General features: G+C 42.6%; 1 protein-coding gene across 10 annotated transcripts in view; it reads right to left on the minus strand.

Annotated features, from left to right (window-relative positions):
- The window catches only part of LOC138748241 (neurofilament heavy polypeptide-like), a 72374-nt gene that overhangs the window by 28071 nt on the left and 24780 nt on the right, over window positions 1-19523 (minus strand). For 9 of the 10 annotated variants that reach the window (XR_011347898.1, XM_069908066.1, XM_069908062.1 and 6 more), the window contains 6 exons: window positions 16157-16219; window positions 14753-14848; window positions 12543-12807; window positions 11837-11896; window positions 11371-11430; window positions 1627-3513 (listed from right to left, as the gene is read on the minus strand). Coding sequence is in view for 9 of the 10 variants with exons in the window: in XM_069908066.1 (XP_069764167.1) it covers window positions 1627-3513; window positions 11371-11430; window positions 11837-11896; window positions 12543-12807; window positions 14753-14848; window positions 16157-16219 (2431 nt within the window). In the remaining variant the exon portion in view is untranslated. The remainder of the gene's footprint in view (window positions 1-1626; window positions 3514-11370; window positions 11431-11836; window positions 11897-12542; window positions 12808-14752; window positions 14849-16156; window positions 16220-19523) is intronic. The other variant, XM_069908063.1, reaches the window with a different exon arrangement.

Genomic DNA, 19523 nt, shown 5'->3' on the forward strand with positions numbered 1-19523 from the left:
TAAGTTTGGTGGTAGTGCAAGATGGGAGGTCATCAACATGAAACATTAATTCTATTCTCTACCCACAGATGCTGCCTGACCTGCTATACATTTTCAGCATTTCCTATCTTTATTTGAGTTGTACAGAAGATGCAGAAAGTTTCAAGGAAACGCAGAGGTTTTAAAATTAACTGGGTGGGGTCATGGCACATGAAATGTCTTCCATTTTGCTCAGAATGTGATCCATTTTGGTTGGAAAAAAATATTTTTTAAATGATGAGATAATGAAAAGATTTGGTATTCAAATGTACGTTTAGAGGGAAATTCATTCAGAAAGTGGTGAGAGTGTGAAACGAGCTGCCATCTGATGTGGCAAATGCAGGCTCACTCTTAAATTTTAAGAATAAATTGGATAGATACATGGATGGGAGAGGTCTGGAGGGTTATGGTCTAGGTACAGATCGATGGGACTACCAGAATGATATTTTGGCACGGACTAGAAGGGCCAAATGGCCTGTTTTCTGTGCTGTAGTGTTCTATGGTTCTATCTTTTGAGGAGTGATTAAACATACAACCTTTTGGAAGAATGCCAAGTCATATCATTGAAATACAAACTTCCTGCTGAACTTACCACAGTAAACAGCTGAATTGTCTAGAACTAGAGCACATAATCTTAAAATATGGGGTTGGTCATTCAGTTCTAATTTTTCAATAGAAACTTACAACAACATAAGCTATTTGGCTTATATTGTCTGTGATGATTGAAAATGAGCTCTCCAACCCAACTTAACTTGCAGCATCAGGTCACATCTCTTTGAGTAAATGTTCAAACACTATAGAAATGGGATGAGGGTTTCTGCCTCAACCACTTTCAACATTAATCATTAAATATATACAAGACAGATTAATAGATTTTTGGATATCAAAGGATAATGAGTTAAAATGAGAAAATGGCATTGAGATCAGCTGCAGTCTTATTGATGGCAGGGCAGCTACAAGGAGCCTAAAGGCAAATCCTGCTCCTTTTTCTGACGCAAATGTGTCCTGATGCTGACATCAGAAAAACATTCCTTATGCAACAGTGCAAAATCATTTTGACCATGATTTGTATGGAAGATTGCCAGTGTAAAAGCTCTGTGCATTATAGGCTTCCACTAAAACGCACCCAAATTAACCCTGTAATTTTTGCTGATGCCTGTTACACAGTATGACATTTAGCCCCATGGCCCAAGCAGTCCCACATTGAGAAACGTATCCTTTACCTTCCTGCTGTTTCTGTGCGAAAAGCTCCCCAGTAATGATTTTATTGTAATTGTAATCCTTTGTAGTGAGGACAGACTCCATTTCTGACCTCTCACCTTTATACACTACATTCTGATAGTTCTGTTGATGTTGTTACATCAGAGATATCAGGCACCTTAGTTCCAGCACTGTCCACAGAAACCCCATATCCTTATCTATTCCCATGCACAGCTCCCTGAAGTCCTTGAGAAGCCCCTCCAGCATAGCATGTCGAAGTTCAAAGCCCACAATTCCCCATCAGTCCTCTGCTTGTCACCAACTATGATTATTCCTACCAACCTCATCTCATTCCTAAGAGTGTACAGTGCCTGACGTCACCTCCCATACATTTCAAGAAATGCCTACCTTGTAAATCCAAATAGCTCCTTTGATGTCGGGCTGCTTGTTCCTGAGTCTCCTCCAATTGCTTTCGAAGCTGTTTAATCTGCATCCTCAACTCATCCAATTCCAACATGCAAAGCATATTATTGCATGATTTTCGACCAGCTGACCGCATATTACACATTTCAGGATTGCTTAATAATTGATCGTAAGACTTATGAAAACGTGCCACCATATCACAAAGTTCTAGATTGGCTGATATTACAGTAGATACTTTAGGATCAGTTGAGTTGACCTCAGCTAGTTTGGTGACAGCTAATGTGACCTCACCTGGTTTGGGAATTGCTAACATAATCTCAGGCACCTGCGGAACAAATGACCTAACCTCAGGCCCCTTGGAATTAATTGACTTGACCTCAGAAGATTTGAGATCAGCTACTTTAGTCTCAGATATGTTGAATTCAGCTGACTTGATCTCAGATACTTTGGGAGCAGATGATGTGATCTTGGAATGGTTGAGATCAGTTACTTTGGTGTCAGATTTATTAAGTGCAGGTAGCTTGACCTCAGTCACCATGGGAGCAGCTGAATTGACCTCACATTTCTGAGAAACAGCTAACTTAACTTCAGGATCATTTGGAGAACCAGACTTGATCTCAGAATCAATGGGAGCACCAGACTTGATCTCAGAAGGAATAGGATCAGTTCCTTTGGTTTCTGACATGTTAAGAGCAGGTGACTTGACCTTAGACAACTTGGTAGTAGTTGATTTGACCTCAGAAAATTTGTCTTCTGCTGACTTGACCTCAGATGGTTTGGGATCAGTTGACTTCACTTCAATCATCTTGGAATCAGTAGCCAAGTCCCTGGGTTGTTTAGGTTCTACTGAATCTATCTCAGATGGTTTGGAATCAGTTGTCTTGACTTTAAATTGTTTAAGATCAACCGAGTTGATCCTAGATGGTTTGGAATCAGGTGACTGGATTTCTGTTTGCTTGGGATCAACTGGTTTGACCTTGGATGGTTTGAGATTTGTTGAGTTGAATTTAGACATAAAAGAACCAGTTGATTTGATCTCAGGTACATTGGGATCAGCTGACTTGAACTCGTACATTTTAGGATCAATTGGCTTGACCTCACATGGTTTGGGATATGTTGATTTGATCTCAGTTGATGTAGGATCAGCTGACATGACCCCCGACTGCCTAGGATCAATTGTCTTGACTTCAGATGGTTCAAGGTAAGTTGCCTTGATCTCAGATGGTTTCGATACAGCAGTCCTTATCTCAGCTGATTTGGACTCTGCTAATTTGACCTCTGACACCTTAGGATCAATTGTCTTGACCTCAGTTGGTTTAGAACAAGCTGACTTGATCTCAGATAATTTGTAATCAGTTGATTTGACCACTGTCACCTCGGGATTAGCTGTCTTGGCCTCAGTTGGTTTCGAACAAGCTGACTTGATTTCAGATGGTTTAGAATCAGATGACTTGATCTCTGACACATCAGGATCAACAATCCTGACTTTAGATGACTTGTGATATATTGAATTGATCTCAGATGATTTGGGATCATCTGACTTAACCTCTGGCACCTTATACTGCTCAGAATACTTTGACTTGGCCTCAGGTGGCTTGTGAATTACTGACTTGACCTCAGATGTTAGAGAATTAGTTGACATGTCCTCAGTTGGTGGGAAATCAGCTAATTTGACATCAGTTGACTTGGGATATGAGGAACGAGTCTCAGAAGCCTTGAGACTAGTTGAATTCACATCCAATACCTTAAATGAGTCTGATTTCACCCTAGAGATTGGAATATCAGGTGACTTCTTATGTGATTCTGAATCACCAGAAGTTGAGACACTTGATGTTGATTCATTTGACTTGATGTCTCCAGACAGCACATCACCTGTATAAAATAAAAACATTGATAAAAATAAAGCCTATATAGAAAGCATTCTTACGCCAATTAATTAGAGGAAATAGAATGCCAGAATCTTATTCATCTATGACCCTAAATGGAAGGTGCCCTCCATTATCAATCAGGGGATCAGTTACTCCTGAGCATGGAGCAGAAAACCAGATTATCTCCGCACAACAATCCCAGAAGCTATATCCTACTACATAATGTGCCTCTGCCCAGAGCCAATCCATCTCCAGTCAGTGTGACCTGACTACCCATTATTCAATGGACATTAACATTATTCAAATGTTAATCAAGAAGTTAGGCATTGGTTCAACTGTGGTTGTTCTGCTTTCTTCAAGCAGCAATAGGTCCTCAAAAACAGACCTTCAGAAATCAGTGATGATCCTGTTTGGGATGTCTACCTTTCTTAATTGTAGAGACACTTGAAAGTCTTCCACCAGTTGAATTTGCATGGAATTCTATGGATCAAATGGAGGACCACCAAACCAACATAAGTTACTTCCATGAGCTATGTCCATTTGCACTGAAACCTTGTGTAGAAGAATAATCTCTCATGAATAGGCCATTACATCAGAATGGCTGATAACCATCTCCCTTTGCAGGTACTATAGCCACAAGGTATTATACAAAAACACTCACAACATTAACTAGGATATAGACAGGATGCAGGGTTGGGCAGAAAAGTGGCAGATTGAGTTCAAACTGGATAAGTATAAAGTGATGCATTTTGGAAGGTCAAACTTGAGAACATGGTTAATGGGAGGATTCTTAAAAGTGTAGAAGAGTAGAGGGTCTGGCAGTCCAAATCCACAGATATCCACCTGGCTTGGGAATTGCTAACATAATCTCAGGCAGGTTGATATGGTGGTTAAGAAGGGTTATGGTATGCTGGCCTTCATTAGTTAGGGGAATGAGTGCAAGAGTTACTAGATAATCTTGCAGCTCTATAAAACTCTAGTTAGACCATACTTGGAATATTGTGTTCAGTTCTAGTTGCCTCATTACAGAAAGGATGTGGGAGCTATGGAGAGGGTGCAGAGGAGAATTACTAGGATGTTGCTTGCATTGGAGAAAGAATCTTATGAGGCAAGATTAACAGAGCTATCTGGAGCAAAAGTTAAGAGGCGACAATAGAAGTCTACAAGATCTGAGAGACATAGATAGGGTAGAGATGTGGCACCTTTTTCCCCAGGGCAAGACTAACAAACGGCAGAGGACATCTGTATAAGGTGAAGGGAGGAAAATTTATGCAAGACGTCAGGAGAAGATTTTTTTGTTATAAACATAGAGTAGTGGGTGCCTGAAATGCACTGCCAGGGGTGGTGGTGAAGGCTGGTACAATAGAGACATTTAAAAAAAAACTCTTGGATATGCACATGAATGCAGGAAAAACGGAAGGTAATGGGTGTAAGGTAAGAAAAGTTTAGTTTGTTGCTACCACATTGACAACCAAAGGGCCTGTACTGTGCTGTAATGATTTATCATTCTTAACACAGGAAGAGCATACTGGTAACTCCTCTATATGGTGTCAATCGGTTCTTTGAGAAACATAATACTGATAATATTCGATAATACCAGCAGCTCAATTTTAAGACTGAGAGATCTGAACAATCTAAGGCTGTAAACCACAGTTCCCAAGCAATAACAGACCCCCTCAACTAAAGAACATGTCCACGTTTGGATCCTCAAGTGTAGATCCACCAAGCCTGACAGAAATGCTAGTCGATTCTGAAGGACCAACTACTAGTAACCTTGCAGATAGCTATTGAGCTCTTTAAAGCAAAACACATTCAAAAACTGGAATGTAGGCATCACTGGCAGGGCCAGCATTTATTGCCTATCCCCAATTGTTCTTGAGAGGTGCTTCATGAATTGCTACAGTCTTTTGATGCTTTTCAATAAATATGAGGAATTGGTGATGACCTAGAGGGGAACCCGCAGTAATTGGGTTCCAGTGTGCTTTCTTAAGAATACAGCTCACTAATTTGGGAAGTGTTGTTGCAGTAATGCAGTTTGTAAATGACACACACTCCAATCCATGTGCTATTGTGGAGGAAATAAATGTTTAGAATGGTGCCTGGAGCCGTGATCCTGAAAGGTTTCAAACTGCTTGCTAGAGCTGCATTTATGCAGGCCCCTCCTGAAGCTTACTTCTATTCACCTCCATACTCACAATCTCATTTGACAAAGGAACTATGATATTTAATACCTTCAGACAAATTATTGACCTAGATGGCGAACAGTTCAGGCCCAAGAACAGTCCCCTGTGGCTTTGCTCTAGTCATACTATAGGCTGATAACATGAGAAAGATCTATTTATTCTTTGCATTTTGTTTAATAACTAATTTGCAATCCATTTCAATACAATGTGGAGAGTATTATCAGGAGGCAAGACCACAGGATACCCAGCCACTGACCTGCTCCTATAGGGATCACTGCTGTCTAAAAGTTGCCAAGTTCTTCTCTATGTTCTACCTATCAAGAGCAGGTCTCAAAGTAGTTGAAAGGTATCATCAACTCCATAGAAAAAGCAAACCAATATAAGCATGCTCTTTGAGGCCAACATACCTAGTATAAAGGATCTATACTCAACCAGCTCCAATGAAGGGCCATACTGTTCCATTCCTGACTCCCAACACAGGTTCACTATTCCAAGTTCTGATAAGTGATTATGAAGAGGAGAGATAAAACACTTCATGTGTTCTCAAAGTCTCCTTGAAATAAAGTAGCAATCTCATTGACATAAACATTCTTGGCCCATGGCCAATCAATAAAGACAATGGTGTCTTTGTCTGAAACACATGGATGCCCAACAGTGAAAGGAGCAAGCCACCTTTTGTACTCTTCATTCAATTGCCCTGTCAAGCACCTTCTATGTACCTCTGGATCCCACATAGAATTCAACACCCTGCTCAAAACCCATGGAAATGAAGAAAGTGATCTCAACACCACGAGGCTGCTTTGGAAGGAGATATTCCCTGTGTAACATCAGATTATCATCCATTTCTTCCACACTCTTTCTTCTTGCCTGTCCTCTCCTTCAAATCTCACAGCAGCTGCTAGCATCTCAAATGTGCAATTAGCGTCAATCTTTGTCGTTCACTCTGGTTCTCCCTTCAATCATTGCCTGGATCTTGCTATCCTCACAAATGGCATATGATCCTCACCCTGCATTCCCCACTGTGTGGCTGTGACCTTCTCATTCCACCCTGGATTCTAAAGACTGCATGCCAGAGGACCCATTGTTGCATAGATATTTACCTACACAAAATGAACATGTCACATGCCATAGCATGGAAATTTGTGCATCAGGTGTCTGGTTTATTTGGCTATTAGCGACGTGAAGAGAATTGTACACGAGGTTGAGAGACATAACGAACATACAGTGCTAGAAAAAGAGAGAGGGAGCTGTGGGCGTGCAGTTTCTTGGTGGTGCTATTTGAAGCAAGAATGTGCAATGTTGATCCTGTTTCACATCCTTCAAAGATGAGACACAACCTATGAATATAATTTAACAACTCCTGCAGTGATGTGACCCACTCCAGGCGGTTGCCTGGCACTGTAGTATCAGTTATAACAGCCGCTTGTATTTCCATCATGCAGTGATATGTGGCAGGAGGTTTGGTGTGTAATAACCCATTTGCTTTCAGTTTAGAAACCTTGCAGCAACCACTCAAATGAAGTCAGGGTGGTCAGGGTGAGTGGTGAAGTGTATGGAAGAGTCAGGGTGAACACAGAATATAGTGTGACACAGAGTGCGAATATTTTTCCAATCTGCATTTAATAGGTGAGAATGCAATGTGTTCCATAATCTGACACTGGCCTGCAAGCCCGCAGGTCCAATATGGATGATACTCCTATCTAGTTAACATCACTGCACAGAAGGGAATTCAGAGTGAGGGTTCATTTTCTATACTTGGGAGTATTGCATTCAGTTCTGGTCACTTCATTACAGGAAGGATGTAGACGTTTAGAGAGGGTGCCAGGAAATTTACCCGGCTGCTGCCTGGATTTTCATATGAAGCAAGATTGACAGAGCTGGGGATTTTCTGTGGAGCAATGAAGGATGAGAGGTGAGTTAATAGAAGTACAGTAAAACCCCTGTTAACCCAGAATTCAAGCAACAGGCAACCTCAAGCAGCCAGCAGAAAAAGGGAAACAAATAGAATGAATAAAAATGCAAATAAAAGTTTAAAATTGTAAAAGTAAATGCACTCTGAAGTAGCACATAAATCTTTGGCGATGATGGGAGCAAATATTCGGCCAGTGCAGAGCCTCGATGGTGCTTTGCTTGCAGTAGTAGTTATGGGGGACTTTAACATGAAGGTGGACTGGGATAATCAGACGGGGGCAGGAGCACAAGAGTTTGAGTTTATTGAATTTCTACGAGATACTTTCTTGGAGCAGCTAGTGGAGGAACCTACCAGGGGGAAGTCGATTCTGGACTTGGTGCTGTGCAGTGACGCAGAGTTAATAAGTGACCTCGATGTAGGGGAGCCATTAGGGAATAGTGACCATGGTATGGTTGCTTTTGAGCTGCAATTAGAAAGGGAAAAAGAAAGGAAGTCGGAAGCATCTGTACTGCAGTTAAATAAAGGGGATTATGCAGCTATGAGGGAGGAGCTAGCCAAAATAAAATGGAAAGATACACTAGCTGGGAGGACAACTGGGGAAAAATGGCAGGTTTTTTTGGACATTTTTCACAGGTTTCAGGACAAATTTATTCCAAAGTGGAGGAAAGGCTCTAGGAGATGCAAATGGCAGCTGTGGCTAACTAATGAAATCAAGTGTAATATCAAATCCAAAGGGAGTAAGTATAGGATAGCGAAGCGGAGTGGGAAGTTAGAGGATTGGGAAACCAAAGAGCATCAGAGGGTAACTAAGAAAGTCATAAGAGAGGGGAAAATTAAGTACGAGAAAAACTAGCAGGAGATCATGGTAGAACTGTGCAAGAAGAATTAGTTTGGCTAATTCGTGAGAACTCTGTATAGTTCTGGTCATGATGCGACACTAAGTATGTATTGCACTAGAGAGCATGTGAAGGAGATTCGTGAAGCTGTTCTTTGGGGCTCAAGAATAAAAGTAATGAGGAGACTGTATAGGCTGCTAGTGTTTTTTTTGGAACAAAAACAACTAAGGGGAGATTTGATTAAGTTTGTGTGCATTCACCACATTTAAAAATTCCTGGATGAGCATTTAAAGACTTGTAATAGATTGGGCCACTTATCAAATACTGAGAAAAGGATAATGAACCAAAATTTCATTGTTGACTAGCAGGCATTTGTTTGACCTCCTTCTGTGCTAATATTTTCTCTAATTCTGGCTATCCAAGCCACACACAGCTCATCATCTATGAACCCATCACAATGGTCAGGGCTGCAAGCACACATGCACCATGACCACCAATATTTTTCCATTCACTAGCCTGGCATTCTCTCAATGCCGCCTCTCTGATGTGAAGAGTTCCCAGTACAGTCCCTCCAACAAGATAGCTGTCCCTCATTTCTGTGCCCTGGCAGCTCAGTCCTTTACATACTGCAGTACAGTGCACAGTGGGTGCTACCCTTTGACAATGACATAATCCCTCAATCCTGCCTGTCTAATGTTGAAGCACTCCCTCAGTGATGCTTTTAAATCAGTGTGATGCTCCCTCACTACTCCCCCCTAACTGTGTCATCCTCCTTCAGCAATATCCCTCTGACAATGCACCAAGAGCATCAGCTCAAAGTGGGAGTTCAATCTTTCAGAATCTAGGAGTTTCCAGCTCTGAAGGGAGCAATAATTGACCCAGCAGCACCAGTTGACGTGAGACAGGACGTTTGCTGACTGGCCCCTGATGCACTTCTCATATTTTGGTGCATATGTGCATTGTACAAAGTATATGACAATAAACATTGATAAAAATAAACATTAATAAAAATAGTCATTATGAGTACACCTGCAAGAAAATCCTTAGAGAGAATTTTCAAGTCACCTGTTCAGCAAAAATGGGGCTACAGTGTTTATATATTTATTCATTCTCAAAATGTTTCTGATAATAATTTAATATTCCTTCCTAAGAGCCCAAACTGAGGGACATTATGTCTATCCCTGGGGACAGTTAAAATGCCAGCCGGGTGTGGGATTACAATAATGCTGCATCTGACTTGAGAGTGTGCAATGGGACCACATGGAAGGTGCTTTCCTTCATACATAATCTTTTCTGTACTCATCCCAGGAGTACTTTTCATGTGACCTTGTCGAAGGACTTTTATTCTGTATCTGCCCTGTCACAATGTCCTCATTGAGATATAGACTTCATCAATGTTTAAATAAAGCCACAGATTTTTTTTTTGTTCCTTCAATTAATCATCTGGATTAAATTGCAGCCAATATAACAACGGGTGAGGGAGGGAGAATTTACCTCATCTGCCCCTTTCAGTCGAAAGTTTGATTTCCTGCAAGCTTGTCACTGATCCAGGATTCCAGTGGGCTTGTTCCAGGATGCTGGCCATAGCGCCACCTGGTGTAATACCAATGAGGTGCAGCCGATTTTTGTCAACTCAAAGTTGGCATGGGGACAGGAATAGAGTTCATATGGCAAATAAATATTTATTTTCCTTCTCATATTTTTATGTAAACACCTCATAAGAATTGAATTTTCACACCAAGGTGTATGTAATTGGGAAAAAAAATTGTCGGTGAAGCTGGAGCTGCTTTAATGGCAGGGCTGCCACTGGGTAAACCTTGGGAGAGCAGGGAGCAGAGACACAGCGGTCGTCCAGAAGGTCCTACTGTCTAGTCTGACTGGTGACAGCTCTGTACAGGATTTAAACAGCCCATTAAAGGAGCCAACTATCTTTTATTTTAAATACTGTGACCCCCAGGGCCCAAGAATGATGGCACCTGTGCTGGGCAGCAATTAGAAGAGGATGCAGACTCCAGGGGAGCAGCAGACTGGGGCAGGGCACCAGTAACAGGGAGAAAGCCCCCCCCCACCCATTCAGATGGAGAAACAGAGATGACCCAAAGGACAGTGATCACAGTGGCAGACTCTGCAGCTGAAGGACACGCACACAGGCAGCGATTTTTTGACCCATATTTCAGTACTAGCTTTTTGCTGTAACAAACTCGCCCACTATTCTATTCCCTCCCCATGACCCTGATTTAATTTGAATTTAAAATCACTGGTCCACACAACTCCATTTCAAACTGAAAAATGTAGAAGATCTCTGTATCAGTCACTTCTTGCACAAACCATTCCATATTCAGATGACTTAAAGAAAATCCATACTTCTAAACCATTAACCTCTTTGTTATAAAGACATGATCCCACAGCATTTAATTTTCCATCCAGAGGAAACCATTTCTCTAATCAGTCTATCAATGCTATAAATTTTAAAACCTCCATTAAATTTCCTCTGTGAGTCTCTATCCTGGTAATTCTTCACCCTTTTTCATTCTCAGACCATCTTGCTGCTCTGTCCCATTGTGAAGCTTGAAGAATATCTACAGAATCTTGCAACAACTCCATTTTTGAAATCATTCAGGTGAACCTCTCTCCTCTCAAAAACCTTTTGGGCCTTTCTGATCAAGAAAGGAAAATGCACACTATCAACTAAAGAATGGTTCATAGATCATATGCCAGGCATGGACTTCACCCATTCAATTTCAATCTGCAGTCAAAACAAACCCAACAGTATTAGTGCCCTCATTCTACAGATCCATCTGACTCCAAGGACTGGGGCAATTCTCTTCCCATTCTATACTATCTCCAAAATATCACAACCCTAGTGAGAATATTGTCAGTGAGCATTTTAATCCATGATATGGGAGTGCAGTAATTAATCAGAGACTCACCGCTCATATCGCGGACAATTGCTTGTTGACGCAGCACCTTCACGTCTGGGGGACCTCGCTCTAAAATATATTGAAGATGGATTATTGAAGTTGTATACAAAATAAAAAGGTAGCAATTTTTTTGCCCAAGTGCGTTAATTGAGAGCCTGCGGAGAATTGACGAGATCCAGAATCTCAAGAGAAGAATGTAGAGAGTCAGCACAATTGGGGGAGGGAGGGGGGAGTGACAGCAGAGAAAGTCAACACCAGAGGTGGGGGGGGGGGGGCGGAGAAAGAGTCAGAAGCTTCAGGGAGAGGACAGAGTGTCTGCATGTTTAAAAGTATGGGTAAGAGGGAATCAGCAATGGGGGGTGGGGGGGGGGGAAAGGAAAGCGAGAAAAACAGAAAGAGAGAGAGAGATTAAAATACAATTGTATTAACTGTGGGGTACAGGTACAGTATTGAGCTGAGGAGGAGGGACAGTTACCGCTCATGTCTCTGATCATGGCTTGTTTGCGGAGAATCTTTGACTCCTGAAGTCTTTTTTCTGCAACAGAAAATTATGAAAATTTTAACTTTATAATAATTTTAAAATGGAGGTTTCAGTTTAACATTAAGAACAGTTTCCTACAACAGGCGAACAACCATCCCTCATCCACTCAGTTCATCTCTTCTCCCCCGCACACCCTTTCCCCTATTCGTCCCACCCCTTCACCCCAACACCTCCCCATACCCACTCTCTACCCACACCCCCTCTCCCAAACACCCCCTCCCTCAACCCTCCCCTCACCCCCTCTCCCCACCTCCCCCACACCCTCTCCCTCACACTCCACACACTCTCTCCCCTCCCCCACACACCCTCTCCTTTACACTCCACACACAACTCAATCTCATGCCTTCACAATCAAATGCCACCCCCTCCAACACACACACACACACACACACACACACACACACACACACACACACACACACACACAAACCCAACATCCTGGTAACTCCATCAAGACCCCAGATTCAGGTCAGTGTACTGCCAAGATTCCAGAACCTATCCCCAAGCACCCCATTCCCAGCCCATAATCACCTCTTCCCAAAACCCCAGACCCTAATCCCTTCTCCAACTTCTCGACACCCTACTCGACGTTTCTCAAAATCTATCCTCAGTTCCCTGACTATGCAACTCCAAGCCTCACCTTTCCGTAGAGTTGGTCTTCGACGTTTCCTGTTCAACCCATCCTCCACATCATTGTCAGGTGAAGCCATTTCTTTGCCTTCTGGAATCTCCTCACCACCTTTGTTTTCTTCTTCTGCATTTTCTTTCTTTACCTCCATAAGCTTCTCCTGGTCGAGTTCCTGCTCCTTCGCCTCCATATTTTTGTGTTCAATCTTGAATTCCAAGTTTGATCGTAATGATTCCCTTTTCTTCAATGTCAGATTAGCACATTCAACCTGAGTGTCCTGCAGATGAAGATACCCATTGATAGGTTCACCATCACTCCTCTCATGAGAAGAAGCCTGTCATGCTTCACAATAACCACAGCAACACAGCTGGCTGGATAGGATGGGAAGCATGAAACCAAGAGTGATTCAGCATTTTACAACTACTCCTTTCACAACCTCTGCATCATATACCCTCTTACAGGAAATAGTCCAAGGGAGTGCAGAGTCTAAAAATCCTGATAATTTTTAAAAGGAAACTTCCAAGAGTTGTAAGGGAGTTGCTCACAGAAAGAAGGAGGTAAAGGATGAGAGCCAAGATGGGAGAAGTGGGAAGTGTCTGCCTTTAATACTTTCTTAGTAAGGGATGTATCCATCAAAAACACCTTGGAATAAATAGTGTGAGCCTGATTTGTCTTGATTCAAATACCATCAATCAAATAAACCCTGATACAGTTGCCCAAGACATCCTGGTCCACTTCTGTTAACCACATATAGAGTCAGTCTTATACATCTTGGTATATGGACTGCAAAAAAGATTCAACTTGGTCCAAGTGTTAGAGATACAGCTTTGTACAGTGAGTATGTGGGTGTGCCTTTGCCAGGTCTATGGATGTTGCACCCGTTAGGATATAGACAGTGGATAAAAGGAAGGGGAATATCATGAGGGAGGTAGTGCTATGCTTGCTTTAGTCCCTTCAAATATCAATGATCATAACTAGAATCCACCAGTGACTCCCACGCTCATCATAGCACAGGTTACAAGAACTCAAGAAGTCTCAGTACTACAGCGTAATGAGACACTGATCCCTTGGAACGTAACCAATCCAGACAATTACACTGGTATATCAATAACTTTGCTGTCAGAGTGCAATCACAGGTGGTACCAACACTGAAGGGGGTGGTTACACCATAGATACATCATTGATAGTAATCCTTCAGTGCAAACCTGGTATTTTCCTTGCATTGTGGGTGCTGTCTTAGCTGGACCAACACTTACATATGTTGACACTATCTGGGTACAGACTGTGGATGCAGTCTCTGCTATAATGTGGTCTGTCGATGATTTATCTGCTGGGATTCAGTCTGTCTATGTTGTTTCTACTATGGTAATCTGTATGTGATGTATCTGTGGGGGTTTAGGTTAATGGGCGCTGTCTCTGTTGGGTTTGGTCAATGGGTATGCCTCGACTCAGGTTTATCTTAGATTTTGTCTCTATTGGAGCATGATCAATAAATGAGTCCTACCTTTGCTGGGGTAAAGTCTATAAGTACTGATACTAATAGGGAAAAGGAAAGGGAGTGTTGTGAACACCCAAGTTTTGTTCCCTCAATGCAAATCTGAGCTACGCTGGTACCTTGCCTGGAACAAGAGGACATTCCCAGGAATGAGAGTGCCAGTGGAAGCATCAAAAAATGCTTGCTACAGCATGGCAGGAGTTGCTGGTCATGGAACTTGTTATTATCAAAAAATCTCTGGGCATCCATAAAGAGGAGGATCCAGCAGAGATAGCCCCCATTCATTGATCACCCACAGAAAAGAATGATTGTCAAGTCTGGGCAGTCTGTCAATGTCTACCGTTTCCCATTCCAGCCAGGGAGCAGCAGCAAGCCCGATACCTCAGCAAACAGCGGGTCACACTGCTCATCTTGACCCACCCAACACCAACCCTCAAAGGCAGCCTCTCCAATACCATGGGGACTAGACAAAATCACATCAGCTTCCTGGCCTAGCAGCAGAGAGAACAGGGGTTCACACCAAGTTTCCAACATAGCACCACAGAGTGGATGCCATTTTCTGAGTACAGAGGGGTGCATACCCATGAGTGTTTGGACTGGAGAACTAACAGTAGTATAATGAATTGGTACTTTGTTGTATACCACCAAGTGGAAAGCCAGTGTATGCTGGATACTCCGAACAAAAGTGGACCAGTGCTCATCACCAAGGAAAGAAAGAGGTCTGTACCTGCCAGACATTGTCAGAGAGGAGCTGTGTGTTGGTTAGTAAATATTGCAGTGTCTCCAATTTCTGTTCCAGGAGCTGCTCACGCTGCAAAGCTTCCTGCAACAGAAAACAAAACACCATTAACTTACCTGCTGCTACAATCTGGTAACGATAAAAAACCAATAGCCTCTCATATAACCCCAGCCATACTCTATCACAGACCTATGATCACTCAAGTAAAACAATAATTGTCATAGGAGGTTAGAGTATATATTTTTTGAAGATACAGTATAGTAGAAGGCCCTTCCGGCCCATGAACTCTATTCCACCCAATTAATTTACTACCCCCATATATTTTTGGAGGGTGGGAGGAAACCAGAGAAAACCCCTGCAGTTGCCAGGGAGAATGAACATACTCCTCACAGTCAGCCTTGGATTTCAACCCTTATAATTCAAGCCCACCCTTCTGGTAACATTGTTGTGAACCTTTACTGCCCCTTTTCCAGCTTAATTACATCCTTCCTCATTGCTGGGTGACCAGAACTGCACACAACGTTGCAAGTGTGGTCTGACCAATGTCTTGTATGTAGCAACATTGCATCCTAATTCTTGTACTCATTGCCCTGAATGATGAAGGCAAGTGTGCCAAACACCTTCTTCACCACCCAGTCTGTGTCACCACTTCCATGAAACTGTGTACCTGTCCTTCCAAATCTCTGTTTTACAACACTACCAGGGTCCTACTATTCATTGTGCAAGTCCTGACCCGCTCGAGCTGTGACATTCAAAAGAGACCTGGATAAATATCCAAAAGGATTTAATTTTCAGTTGTTCGGAGAAGGCAGAGGAGTGAAGCAGGTGGAATTGCTTTTCGATAGAACCAGTACTGACTTCATGGACCAAAAAACCTCCATTCATGCTGTAACCATTCTGTGTTTCTGAAATTCCTTTACTAATTATGCAGTGAGTTTAATAGGAGGTCATCTCAAGTTGCTTCACCTGGGTAATGAAAGAGAAATGGCAGGACACTCCACTGTACAAAATTTCTTCAGATGGGAAGCAGCATTGCTGCCTGAAGGTGGCCCTGATAGGTGGGAGTGGCTGCTTCAGATAACTGTAATTGAGACAACATCCCAGCAGGTCTCCTGACAGGAAAAGGAGTCAAGCTTGAAGCTGCAACAGGATTGAAGTTTGTGCTTCATGGTACAGAACACCAATCTCAAAAAGAATCTCAGGTTGTATGTGACGTCATGTATGTACTCTGACAATAAATCTGAACTTCTGTCCAACAATAATCACTCCATAAACTCAAATAAAATGTCACAAAAAAGCCTTTGCTAATTATCAACAAATTAATGGTGAAGTTGAACAATGGAACATAAATTCCTAAATTAAATGAACGTTTGAAATAAATGTATTCCTCACCTTAAGATACTCTGCTAGTTGGTTTAACTCCCGTGAAAATGGATTCATGCAGTCAACTGAGTGCTGAAGAGACACAAAAGAAATTAGATGAGTGTGTAACTCAAGCATAGGCGTATCTGGGGTATGGCAGGTGGGGCACAGAACTGGAGAGCCACTCGCAGGAGGGCGCCACTGTCCTCGTCTTATCTGTTCAATATCCAATACGGGCCACTTCGGGGCCATTCCAGCTAGTAAGCAGCACCAGGCTGGCATTTGCATTGGCAGGGCGGTTCCAGCTGCATGGGGGATTATGGGTAGGAAAGACAGCCATTGATCCTGCATTGAGCCGCTGGCACTGGTGATTGGCCTAGAAGGCCTAAGTAGCCTGGTGAGGTGCAGAGGCCAGAACGGAAAGTGGGACTGTCACGGGCTGCGCCGGTCGTGCGCTGATGACCCCACTGAGAGCTGAGCGATTACAGTCCCATTTACCACCCGCCCCAGCTGCACGATGACGGCCCCACCAACCCACCCCCCCACCAACCCACCAACCCCGGCCACATGACAGCCCACCCTGCATGCGATGACAGCTCTACAGACTGCCCGCGGAAATTTTCCAATTCATACCTCGCCGATCTCCCTGCAGCCTGTCCCATGTCCCACTCCCCAAACAAACTTCTGACAGACTTCTATCGCCAGAATGTGGGCTCCCAGTGATCAGGAGGCGGGAAGGATTACAGATTGGCATCTCGCAACCTGTATTTACAACCTTTGTGTGTGGTGGTGTTGGCGGTGTTGAGGGGCGCTTAAAATGGAAATTAAGTTGCCAGAAGCAGCGCAATAAGTGTATGGCAGGTTTTTTTTAAATTAAAGGGGGGGGGGGCACCACTTGACATAGAAACTCCACTGAACTCAAGACAGGAAACATGTTAGAGATGGAAATGGTGACTTAAAGGGAATTACTGGCCGCAAACAAAGGTTAGATGAGTGTGTTATCGGCATGTCTCAATGACTGGGGCGAGATACAAGCAGGAATCAACATCTAGTAGTGTGATAGAGGCAGGAGTATTTGAGAGGATTGACACAACACTGACCATATGAAGGAAATAATTTGTGGCAAAGAGTAAAGGAGAATTTCTTTTGCAGTAATATGTTGTAATCGAGAACACATTGCAGGAAAAAGTCACGAAAGGAAAAAAAAATCAACACTTCTAAAGAACGTGGATAAATATTTGAAAATGGAGAAGAGCATGTGAAGTAGAATAGTTATTCTCTCAGAAGTCTGGCATCAGCACAGTGAGTTCAAAGTCTTCAATCTATGCAATGTCACTTTAAGATTTATCTCCTAGCTATTTGTGATCATAAAACTTCAGGAACTGACTGTCATTAATTGTGAAACCCTGTGTGATACCCAAGAATGTGAAACTGGCCTATAAAAATAGATTTTTTTTGTCCTGACACAATCTTCGCACTGGTCAACTCTTCGTCATTTATACCTTTGAACAAGGCTCACTGCATAGAGAGATGTTGATGAAAATAGAATAAAACTATTCAGCGAGTCAGGAAAATCTTTTGAAAGGGAAAGAGATTAAAATGTTTTAGCTTGAGGACCATTCTTCGGAGCTAAATAGATATTTGAATATTAATAGAATCCAAGCAATGTGCACTTTGTACATCAACAATCAACCATAATCTAATTGAATGTTAATAGGTCACAATATTAGAGACAGTAGGCCTTTTCACACTGCTGTGTAAAATGGAGATTCCTGGGAAATCTTCCCAGGAACCCTCCCCTGAACCGGCAGTGTGAAAATGTTGGCCCGGGTATTTTCCACAGGCCACCCTCTACTCTCCCTGCAGTCTGAATTGGCAAATAGCTAAGCAGGGGAAGCATCGTGATGCCAGCGCTTGTGTGCTGCGTCACCAATCAAGGAAGAAGTAGGATGTGGGAGAAGTATTTGTGCAATAGGATTGTGGATTGAATGACTCAATTTAATTAAGCATATAGGTGTTAGTTTTACTGATTTTTGGAAAAGCCTCGTCCGCCATTACTGTGCGATCAGACTTCCAATAGGACTTCCTGTGAGTGCGTAATGCTTCACTCACTACATTATCACTGGGGGCGGGATCCACCCTAAATTGCCGGGAAGGGCAAATTACAGGGAATTTGGACGATGGTGTGAAAGGCCCAGGAGGTCCTGCTTTCCTGGGAATTTCACCCACGTTCACGTAGGGTCACCACTCATACAATCTTGTATGGTACAAAAGTTACTTCCTGCTCATCAGCCCATACCTGAATATTGTCTAGGCATTGTTTCATGCAGTCATGGAACTACCTGCTCTTTTGAAGATAAGCATATTGAACTAACATATGTGTCATATAATATCAAGTTATTGAGAATAATTGTTGCTAATGTGCTGACATCTTTCCCCCCCCCAAAAAAAAGTCTCATATTGTGAAAGAATAAGTTTAACGAATATGCTTAACAAAGCGTTAATGAATTTGGTAAGAAACTACAGTAGTTACATTGTAACGTGGTAGGAATGTAATTGACCTCTAACATGATCTTCCCTGTGCTGTAGTGAGATAGTAAGTATCACAAATAATGTAGTAATGTAAATATACCAAGAGTAAGGACACCCTGCCATTTCCCAGCTATCTGCAGACACCACAAGGGAAGAATATGTTGTGTAAAAACAAGAATTGCCAGATGTGTGAAACTTGTAGGGTCTCACACAGACCCCTGCCCAAAGGTGTACAAAAGTGAGGTGAACATTTTGTATGCTTTGAGTGAGGCACAATGTAGAGAACGAGCTACTGAACTCTTTCTTTGTACCTCTCACTCCCACTAGCATTATCAAAGATGAATAAAGAAATTGTTGTACGCTTAATGGGTTCTGCTGTTTTATTATGGTGCAGGCTGACTTTCATGACTAACTACTCTCTGGACTGAAACAATAAGCATCACAAGTCCCACAGATAATATGTTTGGAAGAAAGCCACAGTAAGAATACAAGACCTCTTCCACCTGGTGCCTTCAGCCTATCACCCACACACTCAACCTACTGAGTATCCTAACCTAGCTGGTTTCATCCATCCATCTCTCCTTCATTATCTGGCTCCACTTATCACCTTCCTCGCTTATCAGATTTCAGCATCTGCAGCCTTTTGTGTGCATATCAGCTTTCTGTGCATATCTTTTGTGTGCATATCTGTCTCTCCCTCCTCTCCCTCCCCCATCCTACCAGCAGCTATCTCGTCTCCAATCCTTCCCCACCTGGGCCTATCTGTCCATTATCCACCTCCTTATCTGGTTCCATCTAATGCCCGCCACCTCTTGCCTCACCCCTCCCTTTCATCTCTTTATATCCTCTCTACATTCCCAGTCCT

Source organism: Narcine bancroftii, chromosome 13 (assembly GCF_036971445.1).
Source record: "Narcine bancroftii isolate sNarBan1 chromosome 13, sNarBan1.hap1, whole genome shotgun sequence".
In the NCBI taxonomy this organism is placed as follows: Eukaryota; Metazoa; Chordata; class Chondrichthyes; order Torpediniformes; family Narcinidae; genus Narcine; species Narcine bancroftii.